This window comes from Ruditapes philippinarum, unplaced genomic scaffold (genome assembly GCF_026571515.1).
Source record: "Ruditapes philippinarum isolate M1 unplaced genomic scaffold, ASM2657151v2 ctg4694_1_1_1_1, whole genome shotgun sequence".
Classification (NCBI taxonomy): domain Eukaryota; kingdom Metazoa; phylum Mollusca; class Bivalvia; order Venerida; family Veneridae; genus Ruditapes; species Ruditapes philippinarum.
Window position 1 is genome coordinate 39,041 of NW_026854240.1, and position 21,738 is coordinate 60,778.

Below are 21,738 nucleotides of genomic sequence, written 5' to 3' on the forward strand. Positions count from 1 at the left end.
ACTTACGTGGTTTATGTCCAGTCATGAAGAAGGTGTATTTTATGAGTACAATTAACACGTTTACATAAATTGCTAGACATTTATAAACACGAAATAAGTCGTCCTTATATAAATGCACTACATGTAATTATTATATAATTTGATACAGCAGTTTATAAATAGCCTATAAAATAAACAGTTTATGGTAACAAAACATTATTTGCATTTTTTAACGAACCGATGATTTGTCCATTAAATTTTATAACATGCATGCATGTGTAACACGCATTTCAACACGAAATTGACATTTAGATACCCATGGATATTGTATTTTTCTTTTTATGTTACTGAAGAATAACGAAATAAGATAATATCCATAAATAAAAGCTCATGTGTTAGAAATAAGAGAGGAAACAGGACGTGACAGTGTCCGGGTCATGGTATTTAGATATAGGTAACATTTTATTTATCGCTTTACATTTACATAAATATCAAGCACATAATTTGTACAATATCATCATCGTAGTGTTTAAGAACGCACGACTCGTTTTGTAGCAAAACCTGTTGTAACACACATCTTTACAGAATCACGCAAACAAGACTTTTAGTGTAATAATCTAAGACATGGTTGGAAGAAATATATTTCCAACGATATCCTAATTTCATTTAATAAAACTTAAGGCTATATTGCTCTGTTTATGTAAACACTATATATTTGAACAAGAGATAAGAATGTTATTATTGATTGATTATTTGTTGGCTGGACAAACAACCAGATATCTAATCAGTAACAATAATAGGTTTGCAAACAAGTAACACAAGGCTCTTGTCCTGCTGAAAGTCATATTCAAGAAAACTATATGCAAAAATACAACAGCATGTACAATGAATTCCTTTGCAGTCACGCCAATCAGGAAGTTTCTGTAAAGAGGGTGTCACAAATGTGACAGATGACTGTTTGTAGACGAAAGAGAGTCATTCCTTTCAACAGATGAAATGAAAACTCTTTTACTTAAAGTGTGTATTAATTCAATATCAGTTCATTTCATGATCATTGGAATTGTGTCTATATAGATCTACCAATAATCACTATGAATTTATGTACTAAAGTTAAAAATATTTTCAACAAATTAATGTAAACGAATCTAATAAATCACCTGCGTAATAACAATTTACAACCAGAAGCTAATATTTAATTTCTGCTCTTAAATGTTTAAATACATCTTTAATTGTTGAAAAATATGATTTCTTGATACCAAAAAGATTAACGAACAGGTAATATTTTTAATATATCTACTTAAATAATCATTTCGTACTTAAATGTTCAAATATGTTCGTTTTAATACACCTTCAATCGCTGAAAAATATGTTCTCTCAGACTTGATACCAACAAGTTTGACGAACAGAATTCACACATTCCGACCTGGACAAATTGACGCACATCAATTAGTGTCTCTTTGGACCAGCAAAATGTCAGAAATGGTTCTATCATTTATGATATAATTTTGTTACTATGTGCAATCATTTTCAGAACTTCAGAATCAACGATATCCAGATCATTTAATGCTTCATTTGCTTCTGTTCTCGTTATTTGTAATAAGATAATCATTATGATATTTAGTCATACAGTTTTGCTATTTACTTTCTCGATATTTTAAATTCGCGGAAAAAAAGAAATTCAATTCTATTTTTATGCGAATTAAAAAATTTCGCAAAAATAAATTTTCGCTAATTTGTTAAGTATTATATTATAAAACAAAGTTGAAATTCCGGGATACATAGTCTCGCCTATTCTTAATAGTCCGAATTTTTTTTCCGAGAATTTTACGAATGAATTTATAATTGCATTTTTAATTCAGTGCATATTATCCTGTATGACATGCAATAAAGGATTATCTACTGATTACACCGGTGCTAGAAAACCCTGTCTTACGCCCCCATGCAGGACAAGTCGCGTGCGTTAAATGACGTCATTGCCGCGTGCATTTTATGAATGAATTGCGTTCTTAGAATGACGTCACTTAACCGTTATGAATGAAGTTGTAGAAAACAGTGCGTAATGAGAATATCTGTTTTCGTAGTTTCTGTTCTGAAAATAATTTATATGTTATCATGCATGAAAAAGAATCAAACACCGGCTGTCGATGCAGACGGGAATATCTAGCTCTCGGGTAACTGTTTAGTGGAAACTCGAAAGAGCCTCGTTACCGCCGTAAACGGTCACTCTCGAGCTAGATATTCCGGTCTGCACCGGCAGCCGGTGTAAGATTCAAATAGTCTTTAATTGTAACATTGGTCTATTTCAAGGGGAGATAACTTCTCCAATATTTTTCTACCTGTTCTTACATGATATCGAATAACACCTGCAAGACAATATTGACATTGTCCTAAGTATCAAATATCAATTTATTTATTGTTATATGCGGACATTTGAACAATCATTATTTATAAAATATATTGAAAATGTTAAATATATAAATGTTTAAGTCAGAATTAGACTGTCCTCACATAAACTTAATATCGAGTTCGGAACAAGGAATGACGAAAGTGTACTTTTTGTTAAATGAATGATATTCAAGACGAATTTCTTTTCAAATGAATTTTATATTCGCGTGTCTGTCTGTTTTCCAATACAATACAATCCAAAATATAAATACCAAGATGAAATGATTTGACTAAAATATTCTTTATAATTAAGTCTTGTTTTGTTTTGATTTAGTATTGTTTAGTTTTGTTTATTTGTCTGCTGTGTGTTGTTGTCTTTTTGTATATAAAAACGTAGAAAATCAGTTAACGTATTTAATTTATCATATAGATATAAATTCAATTATTATTATATTGATCATGACTTATTGACGGGAAGTAAATGCTAACATATTTGTTATGTAAAGTTACATAAGTTATTCCCCTTCATTTATCACTCACTATTTTTCATTAAAACTGCGAGTTTTCTTTTCTATTACCGAATTTTTCAAACATAAAAGAAATTGTAGTGTAGCTTTATTTGATAATGTTAGGTAAATATAAACAAAGTCTTATGTTTTCATATGTTTTTAAAGTAATAACTGATCTCATTAAAAATTCACATATTTCATAAACCATTATTTTGCAATTTTATATGTCCATGCCATGTGTCATTTATGTAAGTATGTTCTATTTAAATTAAACGTAGTATGGTGATTAGCTTTTAATGCTTAAAACAAGAAATAAAATTTCTGTTCTGTTCTGTTATGTTCTGTTCTGATAATGATATGGACGGGTATGAATTATGATGATGATGACGATGGTGTTCAGGAAGATGATGATGAAGGTGGTGATAAGGATGATCTCTATACTCGACAAATCGACGAATCGACAGAATAGCCTTCCATCCATCCATCCATCCATCCATCCATCCATCCATCCATCCATCTATATTTCTAATTTATCTATCTAAAAATAGAATATCCATCTCTGATAATGTAGTTTTCTTTTTCATGAAATAAGAGCCCCATTTATATGAATGTATAATTGATTTTTATTCTACAGAACAAGCTTGTTTATCGACAATTTCCAGGGCTGACAGGCGATATAACTCTTCTTGCCTTAGCAATAATATTCTTCATGATAACGCCTGGATTTGTTCTTAAGCAATTGATCATATCAAATCTATTCATAAGGTGAGGATTATTATATCTTAACTTTTACTAAGCTATAAGTAAAACTTATTATCATTTGTCAGACCAGCATTCACATATGTACGGTCTCTAAATTGTTGAAGGACCTTTAACCTTATGTCTGATAATTGAAAAAAAATATCCTCATTAGTAACAGCAAACTTTATTTTAAAGCGATTGTAAATAATTTGTTTTATGATTTTAGAGCATGTATATAATTTCCTGATATGAAGAAGTTAGAGCGTAGAGTAAAATTAGTTGTTTTTAAAAGCAGTAAAATGTATACATGTACTTTAAAATGACTAGATATGTCTGTAAAACTCTATTAAAATCGTTTTAATTTCTTTGACAAACTTCTACGACATTAAAATTTTAGGCCGTTAGGCCACTGGGCCGAATAGGCTGCCAACTTCACAAAAATGATAACATTTCAAAAAAGTGTTCTCAAAGTGATTTTTGTGTTTATATATCTTTTTAATAACCTCAAATAACAAGACTTGTTTTAAGAACTTCATTAAATGCCGTTTTTTATTGTTTTTATAATATTCTGCAACATTAACATTTTATGCCGCTGGGCCGCCAACTTTTCAAAAATGATAAAAAAAATTTCAAAATGATATTCCTGTACATATATCCTCTAATTAATTTCAAGTAACAAGAATTTTCGTTAGAATATGATTAATTACCGTTTTTATTATGTTTACAACATTTAATATTAGGCGATCAAGCCGCTGGGTCGCTAGGCCGTCAACTTCACGCCGCCAGGCCGCTGGGCCGCTAGGCCGTCAACTTCACGCCGCCATGTCGCTAGGCTGTTAGGCTGCCAAGCTGTTCCTTGAATGAGAATTAATATTACAGTATTTTCAGCGGATGTTATATTTCATAGCAACTTATTTTATTATGACTTTCTTGTTGCTAAAGTAAACCGATTTCCATGGAAACAGAGAAAAACAAGGCCTAACCGAAAACATGTAAACATATAAAGATGAGAAACTTTTTTTTTAAATGAGAGATAGCGGTCTGTTTATTCCACACATCCTGTTCCATAGCATTAAGGCCAAACACATTTTCTGTTTTCTCAGCCAAACAAAACAACAGTTTGATGGCGTCTTCAATTTTATGAGTTATAATGTACGAAACATGTTATAAGATGATACTTTCAGTTTAAGTTTTAATTTGGCAAATCGGCATTATACTGTAATTAACTTACCTTTGGCCAATTAAACAAATAAAATCGACGAATATGGCAAAACATATGACAGCATACATTTATATAGTTCACAATATACACGAATAAAATATAAGCAAACATGTACATTTACAAAATTTAAGAAGCAGCCTCCGTTTCAAGACATATCTTCCTTAACTGGAAAGCCTCATATATGTATTTTGCAGGTTTATAGAACTTACATTTAATACTACAAGACAAAATATTTACACATTTCTGTACATTAGGCCAAGAATATAAGATGATAAAAGCAATAGACAAGTAGAGTGTAAGATTGCATATTTTTAGAAAGAACAATCAAGTTTTTGTCAACAAACTTATGATATTTATTAAGAAGTATCTTAACAAAAAGGTTAATACTACATGCAGTAAATAAGTAACTATATCGAGAATTTTTCCAATCATTTCATCGACTCTTTTGGTTTGTTGATTATCTTTTCTGTCTAATAACACTAGTCATTTAATATCAAATAATTCCCTCTTTTAGATAAAATGTACATCATATATATTTCAAACGTTTTGTTTTTTCGATTCGAACTTAAATCAGCCCTAACATACAGGCATAATTTTACTGCATTTACATATAAAATGAATTGAAAAAATAGTGCTGTCTTGATGGTTATATGGTTAAAGCAAAGGAACAAGTGAAATGGTAATTTCTGCAATATGTGATAAACATTACGAAGAAACGTGTTTTCCTAAGCCTGGCCTAATATTAATACCTCATTCCTCAAATCTTTGCTTCATTTACCAGTACAAATTTGACCAGTTTACAACAACACAACATGTTTCGCTTAGATTGTTTTACTTTTGTTTTTATTGTTACTGCATTTGTGAAGTGTTCAAATTATGAAAGACTTAAATACCGGGTTAATTATCTGGAAGAAAAACTGTTTCATGATTCAAGAGAATTTCGAGGAGACATAGCGTTATTGAACTTGAAATTTAACACATCTTATGCTGACCTGAAGGAAAGTCTTCCACAATTTGAAGAGAGAAAATGTCAGGACAACACGGGAAAGAATTGTCATGATGAGGTTTATGAGAGCTTGGTTGTTATGAAGCGCACACTTTCTGAAGAAAAATCTATTGCACGGAGATCAATTTCTGAATTAGAAACCAAAGTTATAAATAACTTAAGCCAAATAATCGTTATGTTCAATGATATCAAAAATGAGATAAATGAAATCAAATTAAGCCAAAAAGCTAACGAAACTTGGCTAGAACAAAAGAATGTGGAAAATACTGAAGAAACTTGCAACCTCAAAATTGATAAAATTACAGAGGAGACAATGCGAATGTCTGAGATTCTTTCAAGACACGTTGAAGCACAAAGGATTCTATCGCAAAGCTTATGGCATATTTTCGGAAACTCGTTTTATTTCATCGGCAAGGAATCAGTAAATTGGTCGCAAGCAATTGACACTTGTAAAGCTTTAGACGCCTACATGGTCCAAATTGAAGACAGCAATGAAAGTAAATTTATCACTGACCTAGTCAAACCAACGTTCGCAGAAAGTAAAGGCTTCGGAGTATGGATAGGAGGGAGTGACATGCAGAACGAAGGAGCTTGGATCTGGGAACACAGCAAAGCAAGAATTGTTTTTAGTAATTGGGGTCGCAACGAGCCAAATGGAAACAAGCGCGAAAATTGTTTACATTTATACAAAAATGTAGGTTGGAGTTGGAATGACGCAAGATGTGAACTTAAAATGGGATTCGTATGTGAGAAATAAATCTAAATGTGTTTTCAACCTTATTATAACTTATTAGATATTATGAAATAGAGTCGGACTAGTATTACTGTATATAAACATGAGATTTATAATTGTATAAATTGTACATAGTTTAAAATGATTTATAAGCCATACGTGACCGGGTGTTATACTTTGTTATATGTATGTTTCTTATATTGTGCATTACACATTGTCACAGTGTCACTCTAATAAGATTTACTTACTTTCTTATAAGGATCGGGCTGATCTTATGCCAGGAATCAACTAAGTTAAACTTAGTTTTTGTTATGTCTCTGATACAACATGTTTGTATTTGATATGATATGATATAAAATGTCATTATTTTGCAAACATATAATAATATACATACATGTACGTTGTTTTTTATTATACATTCTTCACTCTTACATGATTTAAATAACATAATCAATCGCAAGAACAATATGTTTGTGTATGTTATAAAAAAAAATGATGTATTTTTTTTTTCATTAAATATCATTTTGTTTAACTTGTTGTTTAACATAATGATAGTGTAAAAATGACTTGAAGTTAATTCAGTTGAGTTTTCATGAATAAAATATAGTTTTAAATTTTTTGGGTTTTCTTAAAGGGTAGCGTATAAAAAGTGTTCCCTTTTTTTAGGGGAGTGTATCGAAAGTTAGCTTTTCCATAAATTTCAGCTTCCAAAAGGTTTGAGTATATTTAGAGTTGGAATTTTAAAGTAAAGCGTATTTTAAAGTTTGTATTTCTAAGCGTTGCATTTCTTAAAGTGTAGTGGACGTTTCACAAACATTAGGTGCTTGAAATAAGATTTACATAAATTAAAGTGCATTCGGTGAAATTAACTGTAGTTTGTTCGCCATAAGTTGATTTTCATATTGAATTAAAAATGAAATAGGAATACTGGATTGCGTTTCCGTGATAGCTAAGTCATATACGATTTATTTCGATATTCTGTCCAAGCACTGTCTCATTTAATGACCCTGATATCCATACTTTGATTTTTTTAGTATGTAACCAACTTTAAGATATAATTGTTCTTTAGAATTTTTATTTAATGTGTGTTATGTTATTTGCAACATGCAATTCAGAATTTTGTTGTCATTTTAATCTTTGTCCAGGTAAGTTGTGTAAGTAAAATGTGCTCGTGTGAAAATGCTGCAAGAAAACATTTTTATGAACAATATTTGCATGTGTTCTTAGAATTCTGTTTCGTAGAACTTTATACATATTCTCAAATAATTTCCACCTATTCTAATGTAAAAGATCTTATACAAATAAAGAAAGAAAACCTTTATTTGCTTGCTTTTATTGAAATGTTGTTTATTTGTTTAAACCACTATTTGATACTGGTAGATAATAAATGTCATTAGCTCCAATATAGTCGCCGCTTTGCCCGTCCTTCCGTCCGTCCGCATTTTCTTGCCCAGGGCACAACTCTGAAACTACAAGAGGTATCAACTGAAACTACAAGAAGTATCAACAAGGAAATTTGTTAGTAGAAAGATCTCTTTGAAGTAGATATATCTCTTTGAAGTGCAGTGCACAAGAGCCGTAACTCTGCCTTGTCTTATTTGGAATTATTGCCCTTTCTTCCTCTACCAATTCGGAGAGCATCACCCGTTTCGACCGGTTCATCTTTGTTGAACAAAAAAGTCACTCAAACTTTGACCGAGTCCAGCTGGATTAGAAACACAGGTCCCTTGATTGCCTTTTTACATCACTATTGCATTAAAGCGTTTTTCGTGCATTCTAAAGTGAGTTTAGCTTTTACGATATTATGACGTAATATTGACTACCAGAGCGACAAGCTATATATTGCTTCGATTCATTTTTATTGACACATTTTCGATTTATGACAAACACCACTTTGTATTATATCACCGCAGCTCATGAATAAAATGAAATTCACGGGTGAAAAAAGTCAAATAAAATATCGGCCAGATTAAGCCGGATTCCGAACAAAGTGTTTCCGCTCAAGTATCCTAACCACTACACGTTATCGCAACCACAGCATTATGCTCAATTTATTAAGTTATATAACAAACTTACAATACATTATTCTCACTTTCTTTCGTATTAGGAAATGTAAAAAGACCAACACTTACATACACTTTTTCTAAGTGCTCCAATTGAAAAATCATATTCTTCTGTTTTCTTAGGTAACTTATGCTTGATGGACATGCATACCTGTAAACCTAGGACTGAAGATTGTTCGAAAATAATAACATATAAATAAACGCTGGTCACCTTCACAATTATAGTATTTTTATAACATGATGATATAAAGGCGGGGGTGAAAATGATATATATATATTAGAAGCTTTCGGTGTCAAAGATCTATAGGTTGTTGGTACAACAAGAAAGAAAACGAAATTACCGTTTAAATGTGCGTGCGTATACAGATCATGTTTGCTTAAGTTTGTTTTCGATAAGCAATAATTCTCGCTTCAGAAGTAACATACATCGTAAACGAAGTAGTATTTTTGTATGTACCATGCCACAAGTTCAGAATGAGTTATAAGTTATAAGATATACAAACATATGAAGAGTCGAACACATAAAAACATAGGATAAAATTTCATATTTCAAAAATTCATTTTCAAACAAGAACACGCTATTAGCACATTGTTCTTAAAGATTTACTATGTCAGCGAGTTTGAACGGTCATATATAATACTTCTGTAAATAGATCTATAGCCCCGCAGAATAAATCACAGGCACGAGTATCGGACCTGGGAAGAAAAATTATGACCATTGATAAAAAAATACCTGTGTTCATCTTAAAAGTGTCAAAAACCAAAAAAAAAAAAAATGTAAATTATGACCCCCTTTAAAAATATACTATAAATTAAGAGAAGGCCGGAAACTCCAGATTCGAGCCTACGAGCAATGGATTCATTTCCCAGGCCGTTGTGAAAACAATTGTCCAGACAATTAAAAAGTTATCTGCACTGTGCATTTAAAGAAAGGACATAACTTTAGATTTTAACCTTTTAATATCCAATAACACTTTTTTCCTAATGATTACTGGTAAAAGGGAGATAACTACGACAACAAATGCTTAGTACATATATAACCTTTATGTTATCTTAGAAATATTATAATTTCAGAGCAATTTACCGTGTACCTCCGAAAGAGGTACAATTACGTATTTGAGTAAAATTCAAAAGTCTTTCGTACAGCAAATTACATTACTGAGCTGATATTTTAATACAATTTTACCATATGAATTCAAATATATTTGCACGGATTTTAAGATAAAATCATTTCTGGGGCATGATGGGCCTGTAAGTAGTCATAGGTGTTAGGTTCTGAAGATAACTGTGCTTTTAAATAATTAAAATATTATACGTCAAACAGGTTGATCAAACTCCTGTTGTTACCAGTAGTTAAAACAGTATTTTCTGATTTATTATATTGTAACTACTCCAGCGGATTTTTTTTTCTTATTATGACAACATACTAAGTATCTTACCATTTATGTTTTTAGTAGGTCGATTTTTCCCCCGAAATGTAACACATATTTGGTCCGGTCAACCTAGATAGCTAACTAGGAATTGCCCATTTCTTCGCAAGTAAAATAGAGAAAAACAGAATCCCTAAAGAAAGACCAACACGGCAAAATTTGTTAAATGTTGCATCATGCTCATGGACAGTACTGGAAAGTGCAAGTTACCGTCCACGCCCCCTAGCACCGGCTTAAGCTGCATTCAACATGTAAACACTATAATGGCTAAATTTTGAATTAAGAAACATCCGCAGATGTGTTCATACGGCGGTCATCATGGAACCTTCAATGTGACATAAGTGCCATTCCATGAAAAGCGGCGTATCGTCCCCAAGTAAAATAATGCGTATGCCCTCAACGAGAAAACAATGGGTGGAACACAATAAAATGGAAGTTTGAAAGTGGATCTGAGGTTATGAAAACTGCATATCACAGACAAGATATTACTGACTTTTATGTATGACATGTTTTCTCATCTGTATAACCATGAATCGGTCTAAGACAAATATTTAGTAAAGCGTCTACAGAGCGGCCTCCTATGTAGAGCAATAACCTTTTTACAACATTTTTTTATTATTTTTTCCAAATTAAAAAATTTCCATTAAATTTCACCTCTGAAGAGCAACACCTCTAAACAACTACCAAACTATTTGTCTCCCAAAGGGTTTTGAATTACAGAAGTTAAACTGTAATAAATATAAATAAAAAGAAAGTGGTAGACAACATCTTGTACATCTATCTTTTGAACATTATATTATGGTCATCATAAGGTTCTTTTATTGAAGAAATCTATTAAAATCTAGGAAATTCTTGTTAAAGATGTCTAATTTGAATGAAAAAATGCACACTTTATGTTTTTGAAGCTGCCACATATTTTGTATTTTGGTTATATTTCGATATGTATGGCACATTGTTAACTGTTACAATTTCATAATCATGATAACTCTCTTTTAACAGCATCTTACAACTTTTAAATTCCTTTCGAAATTATATATTATTCTTATAAAAAATGGTTCACGTTAAACAACATTGAGATACGTGTATATTACTTGTTGAATATCAGCTTATCATTCATAGAGACCAGATATCGGATACAATTCAGAAGATGAAATGACAAGCGTTTATATTAAATAAAAAGTAATATTTGTTTAATTAAGTATAAACTCAAACTTATTGCACTGATTCGTAAGCATTTTGATATAATTATATAACAAAAAAAAACAAACAAAAAAAAACACACACACACACACAACCTGAACTCAGCCATTCGTCGATTTCATGAACCATGTGTATATGCTTAATTTTATCATTATAAAATGTGTTGATAAGATTAAATCAACTGGCAAAGCTGTTTTCTGTTTGCCTGGAATGTTTACAGATATGCCATATTTTTTATCTGCATCTATTTTAAACCTAAACATGTTCGTTATATAAGTCAGTCAGGCAACATAAGAAATATTTTAAAGGAACACCACTTAGAATTTTCTGGTAAAGCGGAACTGGGCATGATTTTCCGAGATAAATTTTCCATTTGATTTAGGTCTAGACAATTAACTTCTGTGCAGAATTTCAGACTATTCGCTCACTTCGTTTTCAAGAATAGCTAAATGTATTCTTATTGTTAAAAAAATGACCAACATTGAAAAGAGTGACACAAAAATGGGATTTTAAATTTATTTCTGATAATATATCTTAATTATCTTTTGCGTATTTGCCTGTGTAAGTGTTAAACCTGATCTATGTAAGGAATTCAAATTTTATGTTTTCAGGCCTTTAGACCTCAGTGGAGTTCCTTTAAAACTTAAACACCAGCGTTTAATCTCAGCAGTAAGACGTCTGAAAGCATTATCGTACAAGAATTACTTTGGTCGTATCAAGTGTTGTATTCAGGCAGGAGGTACAAAATGACAAAATTATCGCTATTAAAATATCAATTTGTGTTTTGTATGCAAATCGTCTTTTGCAGTAAATTGTCACGTTTAGAAAAACGCGTGGACATAATGGAGCAAAAGATGTTGAATGATGCGATGGCGTTTCGGGCAGATATATATGATATCTTTGAAAAGTTGGATAATGTTTTAAAAAACTCGTCACTCAATTATATTGAAAACAAACCAATTGTTTCCTCAAAATGTGACGCAAGTGAAATTGAAAATGTTCTTCTACTCGTCAAAAAGGCTGTAAATGAAGAAAAAATAAATACAAGGAAAGTAATAAATGAGCTACGTACGGAGTTTCATCGCAAAATTGAAAGGCAGATGAATCAGACAAAAGAAACTGACATATTATTTGACAAACTTTCTTTGGTAGAGGAACAAATTAATTCAACGGCGAGAGAAACATTGCAAAACGAGGAAAACATTCATGATATGCGTGTAACCCACAATGAATTAAACAATGATATACAATCTTTAATAAAGTTGGAAGAAAGAAACGAAGACAAAGCTAAAGATGTTGATGAAAATATCAAAAGACTTAATAAGAGGTATGCCTTCTTATCAGCTAGAATAGATTGCAATGGTAAATCATGGCATAGCTTTGAAAAGTCCTGCTACTATGTGGGGAATGAGGTTCTCCTGACCTGGATCCAGGCAAACGAAAAATGCAAGCTGCTGAATGCTACCCTGGCTGAAGTTGAAACCGAAGAAGAGAATGCATATTTAGTCGAACTAGCTGCCAAAATGACACCTGCAGATCAGCTGTACGACGTTTATATAGGAGGAAGTGACTTGAAAAGTGAGGGCGAGTGGATTTGGGAAGGCAGTAAGAGAAGAATATTTGATGTATTCAATAATTTCAAGGGTAATGAACCTAACGGCAACAGGCGTGAGAATTGTCTCCATCTTATTCGCAAATACTCGTGGAATTGGAATGACATTTCATGCGAAACAAAGCTGTCGTATATATGCGAAAAAACACTAAACTATTAAACGTAAAGCTTACAAGAAAACTGTACATTTTCTAGTTTGTGTGAAAATACCAAACATTTCAAAGGCTAATCAAACAATAATATATGCATTCTGTGTGTGTTTTTTTTTTCTTTTTTTTTTTTTTTTTAATATCTGATTTGTTTTTTTTTGTCTAAGTTGTCTTAAACATAACACACTGATGAAGTTTAACAAAATAAATGTTATGTGCAATAGTTAACTGTACATGAATATTTTATCTCGTATACAATTAGACTGTGCAACTCGTGTTGCATTTGTAAACAATCTATCAGAAAAATCAGAAAAGAGCTGATACAAATCTAATATGGTTGAACTTCTTTTTCATCATTATTCAACTAAAACTAAAAGAATATCAAAAGAATCTGCCATAACAGCAAATTTTAGAAGACAACAGCATTCTGTAACGATATTTTAAAATTTTGTTTTGAAAATTAAGTTATCATGAAATTATCAAATAATAGTTGTAACTTAAATTGTCAACTCAGTAATATCATACATGAGCAATAAATTTGGTGAAAGGAGCAGTAAATTCATGCCAATGTTTATTGCAAGGGCAATAGCTAGACGCACATTATTGGCGACCAGTTAAACTTGTTTCCCTTCACATCTCGATTGAACACACAACAATACAAGTATAACGATTAAATACCCGAAATTTATAATTCATTATTGATTTCGTATTTGAACATTTCAACTCCCGATATCTTAGTATTCTGTCTTTTTCGAAACATCACGTCCTTAATTCAATTTTTTAATTGATAAAAAAAGCAGGGGCGTATCAAGATGCAGAGTTTTTTTCCTCCAATGTAATTTGAATTACCTTTTTTTCATGATTGCATGTCATAGCATATTACGTAAAATAAACTTCTCGAATATAAACTTTTCACATTTTATACCATCTATATTCATTAATTGAGAATCTACAGTACAATTCAAATCGATTTATCATATTGTATTAACTAAAAGTTAAAATAGATAATGCAATCTGTTTGCGGTCCTCATAGATAATATTAGTTCAATATGATTAAAATCAGCTCTAAATAACGCTCAGCTATTATGTCTAACCTTGACCAAATAGAATAGAAAGTCCAACACAACAAAACTGAAAATGTTTCAGACTCGGTTTGATTGAGAGTGTCAATTGATTGATTGAGTGTCATTCCATGAAAAGCGGCGTATGGTCCCCAAGTAAAAGAATGCTTTGCCCTAAACGAGAAAAAAATGGGCGGAACTAAATAAAATGGAATTTTGAAAGGGGATCAGAGGTTATGAAGCCTGCATATCACAGATAAGACGTCAAAAGACAAATTTAAAAAGCAGGCAACATATCCTAAAATACGAACATGTCTGGTGATTTTTCACACAGCTTATTATCGGCGAGCTTTCATAATTTTGAAAGCGATGTGGTTTCTAATTTTAACCCTGGAAAGAAACAATGCTGAGAAGGTAATTTTCACGATTTCGAGAACAAACATGGCGTTGTCCATATAGCCGACAGGTAAACCAGCAAAACAATCTTGCCCGTTAAAAACTGACTCTATTATTCCAAGTTAGTTTGTAAAAAATTACTTCAAACTTTTTTTTTTCTAACAAAAATTAACAATTTGTTTAACTTCCACGGATAACGGTATTTTTTCGTACTTTTCTAATGCCTATGTAAAAAACTGGTTTAAAAAACCTTTCTCAGGAACTCCGAATGATAAAGAACACCAAACATGTGCGGTCGTCATCAGATCTTCACGAAAGAAATAAGTAGATCTGAACTTTAGTCAGATTGATATAAGTTAGACAAATAATATTGAAAAAAATCAGATCACTACGTTATGCTATTATATATGGTTAGCTCAATATGAAGAGCGTTAGACTGTGAATCGGGCTACCTGGGTTTGATACCCAGACAGTGCACAGTGACACTTCGTTGTCATTGATTATGGTCATTCACACTGTACCTCTGCCCGGTATGTGCTGTTATCAGTTCCATGCGAAATAGCTGTCCTCACATAAACTTTATATCGAGTTAGGAACAAGGAATGGACGAAAGTGCACTTTTTGTTATATGAATGATATTGAAGACGAATTTCTCATCAAATGAAACTTAAAGTTGTGTCTGTTTTCCAATGCATATCAAAATATAAATACCAAGATGAACTGATTTGAATAAAATATTTATATGAAGTATAGTTTTGTTGTAATTTAGTTTTGTTTTGTTTCGTTTATTTGTCTGTTGTGTTTTTTTTGTATATAAAAACAACGGTGGCACAAAGGTGACATGTGTGTGTTTTTATTTATCTCATGGCCACGAGATACTATGTCGTGGCCACGAGTGACAAAGTTGTCGCCACGAGATAGCTAAGTCGTAGCCCCGAGATAATATGTCGTGGCCACGAGTTACTAAGTCGTAATCACGAGATAGCTAAGTCGTGGCCATGAGATACTATGTCGTGGCCACGAGTTACTAAGTCGTGGCCACGTGATAGCTAAGTCGTGACCACGAGACACTATGCCGTGGCCACGAGTTACTAAGCAATTACGTTGGTTTTGTCGTGACGCGGCTCATATGTCTTATAGGGATGATGACGATGGTGTTGGTGTTGAGGATGATGATGATGAAGGTGATGATAAGGATGACCTCTATACTCGACATATCGACGAATCGACAGAATAGTCTTCTATCTATAAAAAAATAGAATATCCGACTCTGATATTGAAATCAGGAACGTATTAATGTAGTTTTCTTTTTTCATGAAATAAGAGCCCCATTTATATGAACGTATAATTGTTTTTTTTATTCTACATAACACGCTTGTTTATCGTCAAATTCCAGGGCTGACAGGCGATATAACTCTGCTTGCCTTAGTAATGATATTCTTCATGATTACTCCTGGATTTGTTCTTACGCAATCGATCATATCTAATCTATTTATAAGGTGAGGATTATTATATTTTAACTCTTACTTAGATACATGTATAAGTAAAACTTATTATCATTTGTCAGACAAGCAGTCTAATTAGGCTCTGAATTGCTTAATGACCTTTAACCTTACGTCTGAGAATTGAAAAAAATATCCTCATTAGTAACAGCAAACTTTATTTTATAGCGATTTTAAATAATTTATTTTATGATGTTAGAGCATGTTGACTTCTCCTGACCTGAAGAATTTAGAGCGGAAAAGAAAAATTATTTCTTTTTAAAAGCAGTAAAATGTATACAAAGTAATATTTGTCTTCCCTACAAAATACTTAATCACTAAATTCATTTATTGCCAAAAAGCAAAAGATTGTTTAGGTAATTTACCAATAAGAACCTTTTAATAAATGAGCCGTGTCACGACAAAACCAACATAATGGGTTTGCGACCAGCATTGGATCCAGACCAGCCTGCGCATCCGCGCAGTCTGATCAGGATCCATGCTGTTCGCTAAACAACTCTAATACAATTAGAGAAACTGATAGCGAACAGCATGGATCCTGATCAGACTGCGCGGATGCGCAGGCAGTTTTGGATCCATGCTGATCGCAAACCCATTATGTTGGTTTTGTCGTGACACGGCTCAAATTATAACAGGACACCAAAATAAAACGATTCAGAAGACAAATAAAAATGCAAACACTTCTAAGGTATATAGGCCTTTACATTTTTGCCTTGATTACAGAAAATTTGATAATGCATAGTTCCAAAAATGAAATGGTTTGTTCGTAGCCGAGTGGTTCTGGTCGACGTTTATTTCAAACCATATGCCAGTCACCGCTGTGGGTCCGAATCGCTTCAGGGATCTTTCATATGAAGAAGCTTTCAAGTTAAGTTATGAAATGTTGCTTGGTTCAACTCGGGTTTCATTTGTTGCCTGAAATAATGCACCTGATGTCAATTCTTCGCCAGTTAAACTGGAAAGTCGCCATATGGCCATCATAATGTTGGTGCGACGTTTAACCCAACAAACAAAAAGAAAACCGGATAAAAGTTATTTCTAGAAATCTTACTAGACTAAAGATACGCTACGTTGGTACGTCTTTCTACTTTCATATCTCGAGTCTAGAGTAAATATCAAATGAGCTTGTTAACGAGTTGTTTACGCACGTGCAGTTGCAATCAGTAGCAAATGTGCGTTTTATTTATACAGTGCTTATCAGCAACACGATATGCCTGCAGGAAATGTCTTCAATTTTCTAAAACGAGTTTTCTCAAAAAATGTATTTTCCCACGTATATAAAAGCAGCGCTTAGATCATAAAGATTAAGTTGTAGGCAAAGTAAATTATTTCGGTAAACGTTATATGAGCCGTGTCATGACAAAACCAACATAATGGGTTTGCGACAATCATGGATCCAGACCAGCCTGCGCATCCGCGCAGTCTGGTCAGGCCCCATGCTGTTCGCTTTAAAACCTTTTAACAAGTAGAGAAACTGATAGCGAACAGCATGGATTCTGATCAGACGGCGCAGATGCGCAGGCTGGTCTGGATCCATGCTGGTCGCAAACGCACTATGTTGGTTTTGTCGTGACGCGGCTCATATTTATGTAGGAAACACATGAGGGGGAAATTATACACAGAAATACCAAACGCAAAATCGACAAGTCGCTCGCAGACATATGTACGTTTTAAGACATTTGTCAATTAAATATTCAAATATTAGAATAATGCCCCTAACTTGGAAATTTTGGAAATTTAGAAAGAAAGATATAATAGAAACATTAAATCTTGAATTTAAAATCAAACTTTAAACTCGAAATTTTGAAATTTTACCAAGTAAATGATAATCATCAGAAACACGATTAAACAGTTAAGTGTAAAGTTGTTTTTGTTACAGTGACACGAAGGCATCACATTAACGGTTTAATGATCTCCGACGTAAGACCACATCTGCGGATGTTTTTAAATTTAATATTTTACCATTACGTGTTGAATACAGCAAGAGGCATGGACGGTAGCTAACAATCACAGCTACAGTCCATGAACAGGTTCGAACAACATGAACACACCGAGTCTGCAATATTTTCAATTTGTCGACTGGGGCGTTCTATATGATAGTCTGTATTTCTTTGTTTGCTTGTTTTTTTTTGGTTTTTTTTTGTTTTTTGTTGTTTTTTTTTTCCTTTTTTCGGTATCTTCTGTTTTTTTCGTCTGTATGATAATATTTTAATGTGAAATGACATTTTTTGATATAATCCTTGACCCTCATCCCGTTAAATATCTTGTTTTTCTTTAAATCAACGTTGGTGGGAAGATTTCATCAAAGTTAGTTTTTAGTTAAACATAATGGCGGACAAAACACAAGCCCAACCAAGCTTTGCATTAAGTGTTAATATGTTTTAAAGCTGTTACTGGAATGAGAATTGATATTACAGTATTTTCAGCGGATGCTATATTTCATAACAACTTATTTTATTATGTCTTTCTTGTTGCTCAAGTAAACCAATTTCCATAGAAACAGAGAAAAAGCCAGGCCTATCCTGACTGAAAACATGTTTAACATATAAAGATATGAAACTTTTTTTAGGAATCTGTTAATTCGCACATCCTGTTCCATACCATTAAGGCCAAACACATTTTCTGTTTTCTCAGCAAAAAAACAGTTTGATGCCGTTTTCAATTTTACGATTTATAATGTACGAAACATGTTATAAGATGAAACTTTCAGTTTCAGTTTTTATCTGGCAAATCGGCATTATTAACATACCTTTTGCCAATTAAACAATAACATTGACGAATAGTGCTAAGTCATATAACATCATATATAGTTTACAATATAAACAATTAAACATATAAGCAAATATGTACATTTACAAAATTTAAGAAGCAGCTTCCGTTGCAAGACATATCTTCCGAAAATGGAAAGCATCATGTATGTATTTTGAAGTTTTATACGGGTTACATTTACTATTACAAGACATAATATTTACACATATCTGTACATTAGGCCAAGAATAAAAGATGATAAAAGTAATAGACAATAACAGTTCAAGATTGCATATTTTCAGAAAGAATAATCAAATTTTTGTCATCAATCAATGATATTTATTGCACGATAACATAAAGGAAAAATCTTTTATTCACAAAGCTCTTGCAATGCTGCAAGGAAACAATATTTTTAATGATGTTCTTAGAATTCTGTTTCGTGGAATTTAATAAAATAATTTCAAATATGGGGAAATACTTAGTAGCAATTCTGATTAAATGAATACTTTCCATTTTATAAACCTGAAGTTGCTTGAATATATTAAACTGGTATATATTAAATACTTTATATATGCTTTCTTTTAAGTAATAAAAGTCATCCAAAAATCTCGTTTTATTAAATTATATAACAAATTTATAATACCTTTTTCTCGCTCTCGTTCTTATTACAATACAGGAAGGAATGTGAAGACCAATACTTAGATACACTGTTTATAAACACTCTTAATTGAAAAAAAAATCTCGTTTTTCCTTACAACATATTATAGGTAACTTATGCTTGATGGATTATATTCATGCATATCTAGGACTAAAAATGCTCCTACAAGTAACATAAAAATAAACGCTTGTCACAATAATATTATAATATTAATATGATAATGCTTTATTGAGTTATATGTCAAGGAGATGACTTTACATACCCTACATGTTAAACAAGAAGCATTGCGAGATACAAAATAGTCTTTTTGTTGCCATATTTAAATGTCAATAAACTAAGGTAAAATGCTGTATGATTGTATAATTTTTGAAAAATCTGAATCGAAAAAAATAGGAATGCTACTGTGTAAACAAAATGTATTGAAAAATGTTGATCGCTTTAACGAGAAAACAAAAACGAGTTTTGCTTCAAACGGTCAAAAATATACATTTGCGGTGATCCTTATGAAGTACATTAAAATTTGTCAATTTAATGTGAATTAATGTTAGACTATGGGGAAAATGAAGGACGAACAAATGCACTCAAATTGAATTATTTTATTTTTATTTATGTAATTTTATTTTTATTTCGGAAAATTAATTTGTAAATCAAATTATGTTTTTATAGCAAAAACAAATAATTGTTATGAAACTTGTTTTATTTTGGCCTGGCCAATTAAAACGCAATAGAAGTATCTTAACAAATGTTGTTAATACTACACGCAAAGATTAAGTATCAATATCGAGAATTGTTCCAATCTTTTCATCGACTCTTTTGGTTCGGGTTTTTTTTTTTCTGTTTTATAATACTATTCATTCAATATTAAATAATTCCTTCTTTTAGATAAAATGTACAAACCTCCATAAATATTTCAAACGTTTTGTTTTAACAATTTGAACTTAAAACAGCCCTAACAAACAGGCATGATTTACTGCATTTACATATAAAATGAATTGAAAAAAATAAGTGCTATCTTGATGGTTATAGCAAAGGAACAAGTGAAATGGCTATTTCTGCAATATGTAATAAACATTACGAAGAAACGTGTTTTACTAAGCCTAGCCTAATATTAATGTAGGGATATAGCGACCTCATTCAAATCTATGCTTCATTTACCAATACGCGTTTGACGAGTTTACAACAACACAACATGTTTCGCTTGGATTGCTTTACTTTTGTTTTTATTGTTACTGCATTTGTGAATTGTTCAAATTATAAAAGATTTAAAATCCGGGTTAATAATCTGGAAGAAAAACTGTTCCAGGATTCAAGAGAATTTCGAGGAGACATAGCGTTATTGAACATGAAATATAACACATCTTATGCTGACAGCTTGGTTTTTATGAAGCGCACACTGTCTGAAGAAAAATCTATTGCACGGAGATCAATTTCTAAACTCGAAACCAAAGTTATAAATAACTTAAGCAAAATTATCGTTATGTTCAATGATATCAAAAATGAGATAAATGAAATCAAAGTAAGCCAAAAAGTTGATGAAACTAGGCTAGTACAAAAGAATGTGGAAAATACTGAAGAAACTTGCAACCTCAAAATTGATAAAGTTACAGAGGAGATAATGCAAATGTCTGAGATACTTTCAAGACACGTTGAAGCACAAAGGATTATATCGCAAAGCTTATGGCATGTTTTTGGAAACTCATTATATTTCATTGGCAAAGAATCAGTTAAATGGTCGCAAGCAGTTGACACTTGTAAAGCTTTAGACGGCTACTTGGTCCAAATTCAAGACAGCAAGGAAAATGAATTTATCACTGACCTAGTAAATTCAACGTTCGCAGAAATTAAGGATGTCTTCGGAGTTTGGATAGGAGGGAGTGACATGCAGAACGAAGGATCGTGGATCTGGGAACACAGCAAAGCAAGCATTGTTTTTAGTAATTGGGGTCAAAACGAGCCAAATGGAAACAAGGACGAAAATTGTTTACATTTATACAAATATATAGATTGGGATTGGAATGACACAATATGTCAACTAAAAATGGGATTCATATGTGAGAAATAAATCTAAATGTGTTTTCAGCCTTATTATAACTTATTAGATAGTTATAAAATGGTGTCGGACTAGTATTGCTGTATATAGACATGGGATTTATAATGGTTTAAATTGTATATATTTTAAAATGACTTATAAGCCATACGTGTTCGCGTGTTGTAATTTGTTATATGTATGTTTCTTATATCTTGCATTACACAGTATCACTCTAATAAAATTTAATTACTTACTTATAAGGATCGGGCTGATCTTATACCAACTTAGATAAACATTTTTTGTATGACTCTGAAA

General features: G+C 31.9%; 3 protein-coding genes across 3 annotated transcripts; all 3 read left to right on the forward strand.

Annotated features, from left to right (window-relative positions):
• Positions 1 to 5,624: 5,624 nt before the first annotated feature.
• On the forward strand, positions 5,625 to 7,180 carry LOC132739514 (C-type lectin domain family 3 member A-like). The gene has a single exon (XM_060727228.1). The coding sequence runs from the start codon at positions 5,649 to 5,651 to the stop codon at positions 6,597 to 6,599; it is 951 nt and encodes a 316-aa protein (XP_060583211.1). The 5' UTR covers positions 5,625 to 5,648; the 3' UTR covers positions 6,600 to 7,180.
• A 4,542-nt stretch (positions 7,181 to 11,722) lies between these two features.
• LOC132739515 (asialoglycoprotein receptor 2-like) lies at positions 11,723 to 13,127 on the forward strand. The gene has a single exon (XM_060727230.1). The coding sequence runs from the start codon at positions 12,015 to 12,017 to the stop codon at positions 13,038 to 13,040; it is 1,026 nt and encodes a 341-aa protein (XP_060583213.1). The 5' UTR covers positions 11,723 to 12,014; the 3' UTR covers positions 13,041 to 13,127.
• Positions 13,128 to 20,871: 7,744 nt separating this feature from the next.
• LOC132739513 (perlucin-like protein) lies at positions 20,872 to 21,456 on the forward strand. The gene has a single exon (XM_060727227.1). It carries the CDS (start codon positions 20,872 to 20,874, stop codon positions 21,454 to 21,456), a length of 585 nt encoding a protein of 194 aa, XP_060583210.1.
• Positions 21,457 to 21,738: the final 282 nt, after the last annotated feature.